The sequence below is a fragment of the Danio rerio genome, chromosome 8, assembly GCF_052040795.2.
Source record: "Danio rerio strain M-AB ecotype USA chromosome 8, GRCz13ab, whole genome shotgun sequence".
In the NCBI taxonomy this organism is placed as follows: Eukaryota; Metazoa; Chordata; class Actinopteri; order Cypriniformes; family Danionidae; genus Danio; species Danio rerio.
In genome coordinates, this window is record NC_141028.1 from 42332644 (window position 1) to 42345824 (window position 13181).

A 13181-nucleotide genomic window follows, 5' to 3' on the forward strand; every position below is an offset into this window, starting at 1 on the left:
TAAATGAATGAAAGTTGTCTAGACGTCTAAACATAGTCGTCTTGGCTAAAACATGGCTAAATTTGGGCTGTCAAAAATAGACGTCAAAAAATAGGCAAAAAACAGACATCAAATAAACATAAATGAATGACTCACATAGTCATAGTTTTGGACTATTCTTAGATTATTAGATTTCTTAGTCTAATACATTTTCGCTGACAGCCCAAGTTTAGCCTTGTTTTAGCCAAGTTGTGTATGTTTAGATGTCTATTAGATGTTTATTAAACACAAAATTGCTGGGATCACTTTTAGCTTAGCATAAATTATTGAATCTGAATAGGTTATTAGCAGTCTATTGGTGCTGGGGGCTGTTTTCAGGTGCTGCATAATATCGTTGTATCTTGTACAGCCATTATACGACTGCATAGTTTATATATATATAATACATAATAGAAGAATAATACAGTCTCTACTAGTGTTGTTTTTACCCCAAAAAATGTCATTTTCTTTTTAATGTTCTGTACACAGTTTAAAAGACCAGATAAATTTTAAATAGAAATAAATACTAAAACTCTTTTTATTTACTTATTTTTTTATTTAAATTTTTTTTAAGTGAGATGCTAATTGTCTAATTCGATTCAGTGATTTATGCTAAGCTAAGCTAAAAGCGCTCCTATCAGAACCAAAAACTCAACTGTTAAAAAAACAAATAAATAAACAAAAATAAATAAATAAACGTGTGTTCCTTTAATACATAGCTATGTAGAGCCAATTTAATTTTAGTCAATCGATTAAATTTGACATTTTACCAAGAAGTCACCACTATAATAATTATAATTATGCTTACTTACTATTAAAATAATATAATACTTACTCTGAGGGCCATTTATATTGAAGTTAATATTTAGTTGCATTATGTTGGTGTTTCGTAATATCTAGTTTTTATGAGATGGGTCAATGTTCAACCCCCCAACCAGGAGGACCAGGACATGCACACATACACTACCGACAATTTAGATTACCCAATTCACCTATAGCGCATGTCTTTGGGGTGTGGGGGAAACCCGAGCACCCAGAGAAAATCCACACAAAAACGGGGAGAACATGCAAACTCCACACAGAAATGCCAAGTAGCCCACGATTCAGTGACCTTCTTGCAGTGAGGTAACAGTGCTAACTACTGAACCACCATGCCTATAATAATAATAATGTGCTTTGTTCTATTTGAAAAATACATGTATTAAAATATAATTTCCATTTAAATGTGTGCTGCAATGTTTGCAAACACAAGCACATGCTAATGTATTGAGTGGTGTGAGTAAAATAAGATAATGTCAGACAGAAAGAGAGAGGAGAGGAAAGAGACCGACAAAGGAAGGAAGTACTTGATGACAAAGACCTTGGCGACTACTCTGCCCAGATTTTCGCAGCTGAAAGGCATGCCAGGCATTTGTCTTGATTGTTCTTCCTGGTTGTGGCCGGGTTGGCGTGAGTCGCAGGCCAGATAATCATCTATTATTTTTAGTGCTGAACAACCGCCTCAAGGGAGCTGGTATCCTGTTCATATCAAGAAACACTGCAAAAGAGCAAAGGAGAATGTGATAATAAAAGAGACTCCACAACAAGTTGAGATATCCATGAGTACAAATACTTCACAGCTGTTCCATATAAATAAAAAAGATACTTTATGTATGTTCACTTTTATGGATCTAATTAAAATGCACTAATACAACACAAATCATAATCAAAAATGTCTGTTTTATACAATTATACATCTTTTTTCATATGAAATATTACATTATAGCATTTATTTTTTAACAAATTACCTCCAGTTAAAACTCTTACTAAAAACAGAATCTACAATTAGCAGACATGCACTATCGTTCATCAGTTTGACTCCTACTAATCTGAGCATAGCTTGACTGACAGAATACGATAGGCTTTGTGACTGAATTCTTGACATAGAGTAACAGGTCTGAATTTCTTTGAACACGAAACACCGGGGCCATGCAAAAGGAGATGAGTATGAGCAGATAAAGCTTGGTCTGAACAGGCCTTTCCAGCAGTGATGGATCCATTTTCTTTTTTTACAGTTACTCACTGTGGATATAGTGTCTGATAAATGATTAAATGTAAATGTAATCACTGATCCTGAAAACACTGGGTAATTGTAAACAGTTAACAAAATTCTTGATTTGATTAAGTAATAAAATGTATCTCTTACACATTATCACTCAACACCAATTAATTTTAATTAAAAGTGATATGTATATCTGTCTTCTGTCATCATTTACCCAACCTTTTCTATCTTCTTTTTTTCTTTTCGAACACAGACGATATTCGAAAGCTGTAACCATTGACTTTATTAAGATTTGTATTTCATGATATGAAAGGCAATGCTTACAGAAACACATAAAGGTTCAAAACCACTTAAGAGAGTAAATAATATTTTTAAAATTTTAAATCAACTATCTCTTTAACACCTATTATTAGATTAAAATGACAGTTTAACTAAAATGGAAATGTACTATTTATTTTACCCTCTGAACTTCTCAAAAGTTTTAAATTACCTTCTTTATCTCTCTCTCTCTCTCTCTCTCCCCCTCTCTCTCTCTCTCTCTCTCTCTCTCTCTCTCTCTCTCTCTCTCTCTCTCTCTCTCTCTCTCTCTCTCTCTTCAGTAGAGCAATAATGTGGATCATTGGCAATTCATGTAATCCTATGCCAACCATGACTATAGGAGGAAAAAGGTATGCAGGAAAAAGAAAATAAACATCCATGGTTCCTCATGAATCATTTAGGTCTTGTGAAGCAAAATGGAATCGACTGAACATTATGACCTGTAATAAACACAAAATTCCCACTTTCGAGGAGTTGACACTTCAGAGAAAGATTTCACCTTTATCTCTTTCGTATTGTTTGAATTAATTGCCTAAAAGCAGCTGAATGTTTAATTGTTTTCAAGATACAACATGCATTATTATTGCTTATTTATTGTTGGATGATTGATTGTTAGACAAACTGGGACCTAAAATGCTATTTTGATTGTTTCTGTTATTCTCATTTCTAAGTAGTTTTGCATAAAACTTAAACAAATAAATTATATTCTAAAAGTAAATATATACCTATAATTATGAACTAATTAGTTCCATCAGCTAACTTTTTTAACATAAACCAAATGAACACTTTAATTTTGCACGTCTTTGCTTAATTCTCTGCATTTTCTAGCACAGACCAAATGTTTAGCTTTATTTAACCTCAATGTGTAATTTGAATCCTCAGATATGTATTTTTTGTTCCTGGATATGGTTTCTTGATTCTCATATGATCATCACCGTTGAGATATCCTTTTAGCATTATCAAAGCAAAAATATATTCACAGTGCATCCAGAAAGTATTCATAGCGCTTCACTTTCTCAACATTTTTTTTATGTTACAGCCTTATTCCAAAATGGATTAAATTAATTTATTTTCTCAAAATTCTACACTCAATACCCCATAATGAAAATGTAAAAAAACATGATTTTTTGAAAATGTTGCAAATTTATTACAAATAAAAAAATAAAATAAAAAAAAATCACATGTACATTGGTATTTACAGCCTTTGCCGTGAACCTCTAAATTGAGCTCAGGTACATTCTGTTTCCACTGATCATTCTTGAGATGTATCATATATCGTGTATATATATATATATATATATATATATATATATATATATATATATATATATATATATATATATATATATATATATATATATTTCCCAGAGATGGGTTGCGGCTGGAAGGGCATCCGCTGCGTAAAAACTTACTGGATAAGTTGGCGGTTCATTCCGCTGTGGTGACCCTGGATTAATAAAGGGACTAAGCCGACAAGAAAATGAATGAATGAATGAATATATATATAGACAGAATTTTCTCGAGGCAAAAGGCTGGGGAAAGTTACATAAACATTTCTGCTGCTTTGATAGAGGCACAGTGGCCTGCATCATCCGTAAGTGGAAGATGTTTGGAACCACCAGGACTCTACCTAGAGCTGGCCGGCCATCTAAGCTGAGTGATTGGGGGAGAAGGGCCTTAGTCAGGGAGTTGATAAATTACCTGATGGTCACTCTGGTTGAGCTCCTGCTTTCTTATGTGGAGAGAGGAGAACCTTACAGAAGGACAACCATCTGTGCAGCAATCCAACAATCAGGCCTGTATGACAGATTATCCAGACGGAAGCCAATCCCCACCTAAAATTTACCAAAAAACATCTGAAGGACTCTCAAACCACAAGAAAGAAAATTCCCTGGTCTCTGAGCTCTTTGAACTCTTTGGAGTGAATGTCAGGCGTTATATTTGGAGAAAACGCTCATCAACGGTTCATGTTTTAGCAGGAGAAAGACCCTAAGCACACTGCCAAAATATCAATGGAGTGGCTACACAACAACACCGTGAATGTCCTTGAGTGGCCCAGCCAGAGCCCAGACCTAAATCCTGTTGAACATCTCTGGAGAGATCTGAAAATGGCTGTACACCATCACTTTCCATCCAATTTGATAGAGCTTTAGAAGTACTGCAAAGAGGAATGGGCAAACATTTCCAAAGATAGTTGTGCCAAGCTTGTGGCATCATATTCAAAAAGACTTGAGACTGTAATTGCTGCCAAAGGTGCATCAACAAATTATTGAGCAATGTGATGTGATGTGATTTCTCAGGGTTTTTTTTATTTTTCATAAGTTTGCAACCATTTAAAAAAAAAAAAAAAAAAAAAACGTTTTACATTGTCATTATGGGTGGATCCCCTTATCCGCTACCAGTGTGCAGCATCCACCTGGAATACATGACGGCAGCCATATTGCACTAGACTGCACACCACACGCCAGCTGATTGGTGCAGAGGAGAGTAATGATGCCAATTATGATATAAGAATGGTTAGGAGGCCATGATGAATAGATGCCAGAGGGCAAATTTGGCCAGGATGCCAGGAGTAGGATGCCCTACCCTTTTTTAAAGGACCTGGGAATTTTAATGACCACAGAGTCAGGAATCCCTATCAATATACTGGGGCGTTAATACCCACACAGGTAGGTTGAGTGTTCCCTGCTGGCCTTACTAACATCACTTCCGGCAGCAACCTAGCTTACCATTGTGGTCTGTCTGTGCGCCTGCCCTGCTTAGCTTCAGTGGGACACCATGTGGGAGTTGCAGATAGAGCAAGTTGCTGAGCTATACCAGCTCAAAACCTGTAACAAAGCAAATAATTGTCAAATCAACTTGAAATTTGGCATACATTGTCAGTGTCAAGGTGAACTGCAAAAAAATAAATAAATAAATAAATAAATAAATATATCAATTCTAAAAATCCTTAAATTAGCAGTTTTCCATATTTTGTGATTCATGATTTTGAATTGCATTATGGGACCTTGATCTGTCCTCCTAATACTTTTACCCTTGAAAAGTTTGAAAAAGTTTTTATTAAATTCATTAACATTTTAATAGTTTAAGTGATTATAGAGTAACATATATATATATATATATATATATATATATATATATATATATATATATATATATATATATTTTTTTTTTTTTTTTTTTTTTTACAGACTTATTAATCTCTGTATTATTCTGTATACATTATTTTTCTTCAAACTACTAAAATGTAAATTAGAAAAAGTCACTTTGTTAAACTGTAAAGTTTAATTTTTAACATCAAATGTTGACAAAACAAAGATCAAGGTCACATAATGCTATTCACAACTGTGAATAAAAAATGGAAACACAAAATACAGACATTGTTAATTAATCAATATATTTTACAATGTGGACTGAAGATCTTTATAAATTAAAGAAGTCAAAATAATAAATTGATAAAAAATGTGAAATTTAAATAACATTCAATGAACGTAATATTTCTTTGTTTTTAGTCTGATCACTTTACTCACAAAGACAAAAGGCAAAGAAAATTATCTTTTATGATTACCATTAGTTAATACATTCGTACTATTTGTTTCCCTCTTTTTGACATGATATATTACATGTAAATTAGCCTGACATGTATGTCCGAGAACTAGGATAAAAAAAGTTTTATGTGTGTTGATTGTGTACATGTTGGATAGAGAAAGCGAGAGGGTGTGTGCATGTGTGAAGTTTAGGAGTGATGCACTTTTTACAACTCCACCCCTTGGGCGAAATGTGACTGCAACTACAGCATGCTGAACGATCAGCTTCATAAGAGAGAGAGAGAGAGAGAGAGAGAGGGAGAGAGAGAGCATTATCAGAGAGGGAGAGTTCTTTACCACGGCAGTGTCACTGCTCCTTTGAGCTTTTAGCAGTCGAGGCACCTCCTCTGGCTCGCACCACACACGCGGCAGTAACACGCTGACTGAACCTCCTCCACTTCAGCTCAAACTCCACTTCAGCGGACTACTTCAACAGGATGGCTGCTTATCTGCATTTTCAAGAGCTCATCTAAAAATTCACATTTTTCTTCCTTTAAGGCTCCAGGACAATTTCAACTCAGAATATCAGACTTGTACACTTTGTTTTTCTCCTACATCTGAGATCACAAGTGTGGAACATGACAGATTTGTTTGCGTCATAGGACTTTTGGATATGCATGTTTTTTTAGGCTGACCAAAGAAGAGATGAACATGAATTAATGCCGTGGTTCAAGATTTGGAGATGCGGTGGTATAAAATGCAAGTTGAAATCTTCTTTGCATCTCAGTCACTTCTCTGAAGACGTTTTGAGCACCTGGCTATGTCTCTTTGCTGCTGCTTGTTTTTTTGAAAAATTGCATGCCTTGAAAAGCTGCACACCATGATCTCTGAATACCTAAACATGGAAAACATGACAAACATGACAAACAACACTCAGAATGTGACACAGAATGAAGGGTTCAAGTCACTGCTATTCGTCATGGTGATCATCATCACGATTACCATTGTGGGTAACCTCCTGGTCATCATTGCTATCGCACGCACCTCACAGCTGCAGACTACGACGAATATCTTCATCATGTCGTTGGCATGTGCTGACCTCATTATGGGAGTGCTGGTGGTGCCACTGGGTGCCACAATTGTAGTAACTGGGCAGTGGAAACTCAATAACACTTTCTGTGAGTTATGGACATCAGTTGATGTTTTATGCGTCACTGCCAGCATAGAGACTCTATGCATCATTGCAGTGGATCGGTATATTGCGATCACACGGCCACTGCGGCATAAAGTGCTTCTAAATAAGTGCAGAGCTCGAATTATTGTTTGCATTGTGTGGATAGTATCGGCTTGCATCTCCTTTATCCCCATAATGTACGGTTTTTGGCGTAGAGACCCTAATGATGATGTAGCAACTGCATGTTATAGTGATACAAACTGCTGTGATTTTATAACAAACATGACCTATGCCATCATTTCATCAGTGGTTTCATTCTACATCCCACTCTTCATCATGATTTTCGTATATGCGCGTGTGTTTCTCATTGCCACACGACAGGTACAGTTAATTGACAAGAACCGTCTGAGGTTCCAAAACGAGTACATGGGAAATCAGGTACAGCCACCGACGATTGGCAACAATAACTTGCCATCTATGTGTAATAACGTCGGAGGGATGACAGCAAAGAGGAAGAGTTCTCGAAGGCGACCTTCCAGATTAACTGTAATCAAGGAGCACAAGGCCCTCAAGACACTGGGCATCATCATGGGCGTCTTTACGCTGTGCTGGCTGCCTTTCTTTGTGGCGAACATCATCTACGCGTTTGTACCACAAGACAAGTACTTTTTCCGTCTCTTAAACTGGTTAGGCTATATCAATTCCGGACTCAACCCTATCATCTACTGCCGAAGCCCAGAGTTTCGCACAGCCTTCAAAAACCTTCTTGCCTGTCCATGGATTCCCTCGATAAAAATGAACTTCCTTTACAAGGAGTTTCAGATTCGCTGTCCCTGCTTCCTAGGGTCTGCAGAACCGGGAATGTCAGGATCCTTTCAGAAGCCCCCCACATCTCCAGACGCACTGCCTGAAGACGGGAGCAGCCAGAGCAGCTACAGGAGTGAGGAGCCATCACCTGGACCACCACACTCCAACGGCAGCACCTTCTTCAGTGAAATCTCTGAACCTGAGACAGAATTGTGAGTCACATTCTTTACTTCTGTGCTTTCAGGTGTAAGAATTGTTGCAAAAACCCCAAAGTGCATTTGAAATGTTTTGCAAAGAGCATTTGCTCTGCAATTAGCCTCTCATGTATATGTTTAGGTTTTTTACATTCAATGCAATGAAAAGAACATATTCTTTGCTAGAAAAGTGAAATTACTGAGCCTACGCACAACATTAGTCATTTTAGACAAAAAAAAAAAATAAAAATTACATGTCACTGAGATGCTTTTGCTTTTGAACTCTTCATATAAAGACTTTATCTGTTGATAGAATTATAGAGTTTCTTTATTACATTTATATATTAGATCTTTATTGACAAATGTCTGAAGGTTTCCCAGAATCAACATCAGGGTCAGTTTGTTCTATATCACATGTCAGGTGAATTTCAAACCTGTTGGAACCAGGTGACCTAAAGTTGTGAATGCGCTTGCGGTGACTTTTCTTATGGGGATAGAGCCCTGTGAGAAGTGCGTCAAGGTTGTGTGGGGCAGTGTTGAAGCTTTCTAGAATTACAGAGTGATTGGATGTGTACGACATTTCATGCAAAAAAAAAAAAATGAATGACTTGTTATGGTACTGCTTACGGTGGAATGTAAATCAGCCAGGTGAAGTTTGTGTAGGGGGAAAAAAATACAAGGCTTATGCTCATAATTGCTTGTGTTTATAGCTGGAATATACAAAAACAAGCAGACCAGTTAAACTCAGTGCAGATGAAGCTTCCTCTTGGGAGCTACAACATTTAGTGGTCATAAACAAAACTGGCATGAGGAAGGACTTTTTTTTACTCTGGTTTGAACATTTTGGCATTATCTAAAAACTAATGTTGGTCAGTAGAAAGGTATTGAGGGATGGAATAGAATAAAAGAGAAACAATGTAGTGTAGAAACATGAAGCGTTTACACTTTATTTGGCACTAGCACATTTTTGATTGGACTGTTAAAATTAGCTTATTGACTGGTGTATATATATATATATATATATATATATATATATATATATATATATATATATATATATATATATATATATATATATATATATATATATATATATATATATATATGAACTTTATAGCACAAATGTGGAACAAATTAAAACTCTTAAACTATTATATGTCATATATCAAAATTATACATTATATTTTATTTCATAGATATGTAATGAACAGTTTGTTTGGACTGACACCTTACTACGTTCTACATTTTATTTTATTAAAACTTAAAAAATGGTCTTAAAATATAGTCATGACATGAAGTATAATAAAAGGTTCATTTACTATTCTAATACACAAAGGTGACTTTTATTATTAATCTCTTATTTCATTGTAGATATAAATATTTCTACATACAAGCCAACATGCAGTTGAATTCAGAATCATTAGTTCCCCTTTGAACAGTTTTTTTTTATTTATTTATTTTTTTCCCAAATGATGTTTAACAGAGCAAGAAAATTGTCACATTATGTCTGACAATATGTTTTCTTCTGGAGAAGGTCTTATTTGTTTTATTTCAATTTAATAAAAAAAAAAAACGTTTTAAGGTCAAACTTATTAGCACTTTAAGCTATATTTTTTGACAGTATATAGAACAAACCATCATTATAAAATAACTTACCCTATCTGCCTAGTTGACCTAATTAACCCAGTTAAGCCTTTAAATGTCACTTTAAGCTGTAGAAGTGTCTTGAAAAATATCTAGTCTAGTATTTACTGTCATAATGGCAAAGATAAAATAGGTGAGTTATTAGAAATGACTTATGTTTAGAATTGTGTTAAAAAAAATCTTCTTTCCATTAAATAGAAATTGGGGAAAAACATAAACAGGGGGGCTAATAATTCTGCCTTCAACTGTACATATTAATCCCACACTGGTTATGGAAACAGCAAACAACATTTTAGCATTCTTTCAATTTATAATTTATAAATCACACACACACATATATATATATATTGGTGTGTATCATATATTTTAGTCTATAAGAGTTGCAATACATAAATATTTATATTAAATATTTAAATGTGAAGTTTTATCCAGTTATTTAAAAGCCAAAGGCAATTTGTAAATTAGTGGTGTCTATAGATATATTTTTCCAAATAAATAAATAAATAAATAAATAAATAAATAAATAAATAAATATTTTTGTTATTGTGCTTCGCAATAAAAATTAAACAATAAATATCTTTTTAATTATTGTGGATTTGTGCTTGCTTTGTTGATGCTGTAGGGAATTTTTTAGGAAAGACTTTTCCTAGAATGGGGTAAACACTTGACTTTCAAAGTATAGGGGTTACAGCAGCTGTTACAGGGGGTTGGATAGGCAAGCCCTGGAGACATTTCCTAGCCACAATGAAGTGGAAACAATGCACACACACCCGCATTTCACTTGCAAACACCTGTGTCATGTACACTACACTCCTCAAGAGAAAGATTTTCTTCTTTTTTTGTCTTGAAAGAGCAAAAAATAGCACAGTGTCATCTTTCTCTAATTGACCAGAGTCTAGAATTTCTCTAAGCTACCAGAAATGGGTGAGATAACATATTTGTTTTGCCGACAGCTCCACTATAAATAGATGGCTCTTTTGTTGTATAGCTTTACATTAAGCCAGACAAGCCCACTGTATACAGTATGTAACATTATTTGTCATTATGCTGGGTCAATACTTTATATTTAACAAGTGTTAAGCAAATTATTCTTTTAAAGACACAACGTCATATGCGGTGTAAAAATGTTGAAATGCTGTTGTGGAAACCAATAGGCAGAAGCAGAGAGAAAAAGGAACGACTTACAATCAAGTCATTCCGGGCGACTTCAATTTCCAAATGCTTGAAGCAGTGAGTTCAATGGTGTCAGGTAGCCCATTTAAACAAACAAATCACATTATTCAGCGTATAGCTCACCAACCTACGAGTACATTGAGTAAAATTTGATCAGCCCTGTTATGTCTGAGGCCTTTTTACGTAAACTGTGTACTTTCGTGCTCGTACACCGTGACCGGGTCTCCAGTGAGTTTTATTAAAAACGGAGCAGCTTGAACAATATGTCTTGCAAAAAATGCAATAGGACAGAATGAGCATTTTGAGTATTTTTAGGGCAGCGTGTTATGAAAGTTGCCCTTGTGGACATACAGCAATTGAAATAATGACAGATGGAAGATAATGGCAGTGTGTTTTGTTTAACGGGAAGTCAACATTTTTGCTCCTGATGGGTAGATTTTGTGTCGCTGCAGAAACAAGCAAATGAAGCCACAATGATTGCTTTGTGTTTCAGTGAATGCACTGAGAAATGCTGTGAATGTATATGTGTTAACCCTCAGTGAAAACAGTCAATGGCAATTGTTTTCGTGTAAAATTAAAAATGCTTTTTTAAGCAATACAGAATTTGGCAACAAATGTATTGAACAGTTTTAGAAGATAAATATGGATTGATTGTTGTAACTTGTGGCTACCTTTAATTTGGCTTGAATGAGAAAGAAGAGGTTCTTGCAGTGTTTTTGGCAAATTTTAGGGCCCCTCTGCTGCTTCTCAAACACCCTCAGGAGCTGATAAACTTTATCACTGAAACACAACACTTCCGCCTTTGAGAAGAAGCTGTTTACGACCTAAACAGAGCAAGAGCAGCCAATCAGCGAAGTGAATGCAAGATAGCAAGTAAACACTTGGCAAGACACCTCATTTACTGCATTATTTTAAGAGGATAATTGCTGTGTTCTTTGTCAAATAAATAAATAATGAGTAACTGTCCCCTGACAAATTGCATGATAACTAATCAATATGGTACTGTCAAAAGTTTGGGGTCAGTATTTTTTATTTTTTTTGGAAAGAAAATTATTCTGTTCATCAAGGCAGAATTTCATCACCTTGGAATTCGAAGGTTCTATCTGCGTTCTAAATAATTTTGAGATATTGAGCTTCAAAGTTTTTGCATTCCATATAGCAAACAATATATGTGAAACACTTCTTTCATACATTAACATGACAGTGACTTTAAATGTATTCTTAATGTAAATGATCAAAATTCTCCTAAACTTAAAGAACTCTCTCTCTTTAAAAAATAAAATAAAATAAAACAGGACAAATGCAGATAGAACCTGCTAATTCCAAAAAGTCATTTTCCGCTTGGAACTATAAGGTTCTATCTGGCAGATCATTAAATGAAGCATTATTTTTCAAGAAATACAATCAGTCTGCTTATTAATTTTATAAAAAAAAATAATAATAATAAATAAATATTGGTGTTGTAGCAATATGTTGATGTTTGAGAAAGTTACATGTTTTCTTTCTAAAACATTTATTTAATATTTTAGGATGAATATTTGTTCTTGGTCAAATTAAACCTACAAGGGTGTGCTAAATATTTTGTCCAGTGCAGATGTTAATTTTATGTAATTAATATGGTAATATTTATTGAATTATATGCTTTATATGACTTATTGAATTTTATTGATTGAATTATATGTCTCATGAATTTAATTAAGTATTTGCCCTTCAGAGCTTAATATCAAATTTAAAGACTTTAAAAGAAAACAGACAATGAGCAAATGGGTTGCTTAACAAAGTTTAAGAAACACTGAAAAATGTTTTACTGATTGTATATACACAAATAAAAATATATTTTAGATTTAATGTATATATTTTTAATAACTGTTTGTTTTCCAATAATATAAAATGTAACAATTCATCTCAATGTCAAAAAAATGCTTCTAAATCAGTACATTTACTCACATCTTTCAGTTTCAGGTTTCTTCTCAACTTCATAAAGAAACAATTTTGTGTTTCTTTCTGGTCTTTCCAGCTGTCAATGGCGAAATCTAGCAAAATGAGAAAGAAAGTTGATCTCATGGGTGCATTTGGAATGCCAACTGGTTCACAGAAAGAACTTTATAGAGCCAAGCTAGAATTCGACCTTGTAGATAAAAAAAAACTTTATTTTTTTAAAATAAAGTCTTAAAATGTAAACAACTTAACTCACATAATATAAATAAGTTGTCATTTAATAAGAATATGTGCATAAGTCAATTTAGACAAAAATGTCAGATAGAACCTTATAAATCTAAGGTGAT

The 13181-nt window shown here is 34.3% G+C and overlaps 1 protein-coding gene across 1 annotated transcript in view; it reads left to right on the forward strand.

Moving 5' to 3' along the window:
- The first annotated feature begins 6883 nt into the window (after positions 1–6883).
- adrb3a (adrenoceptor beta 3a) overlaps positions 6884–13181 on the forward strand; it is a 39095-nt gene continuing 32797 nt past the window's right edge. Inside the window, 1 exon segment of the mRNA NM_001128335.1 lies at positions 6884–8097. Coding sequence (NP_001121807.1) covers positions 6884–8097 — 1214 coding nt within the window.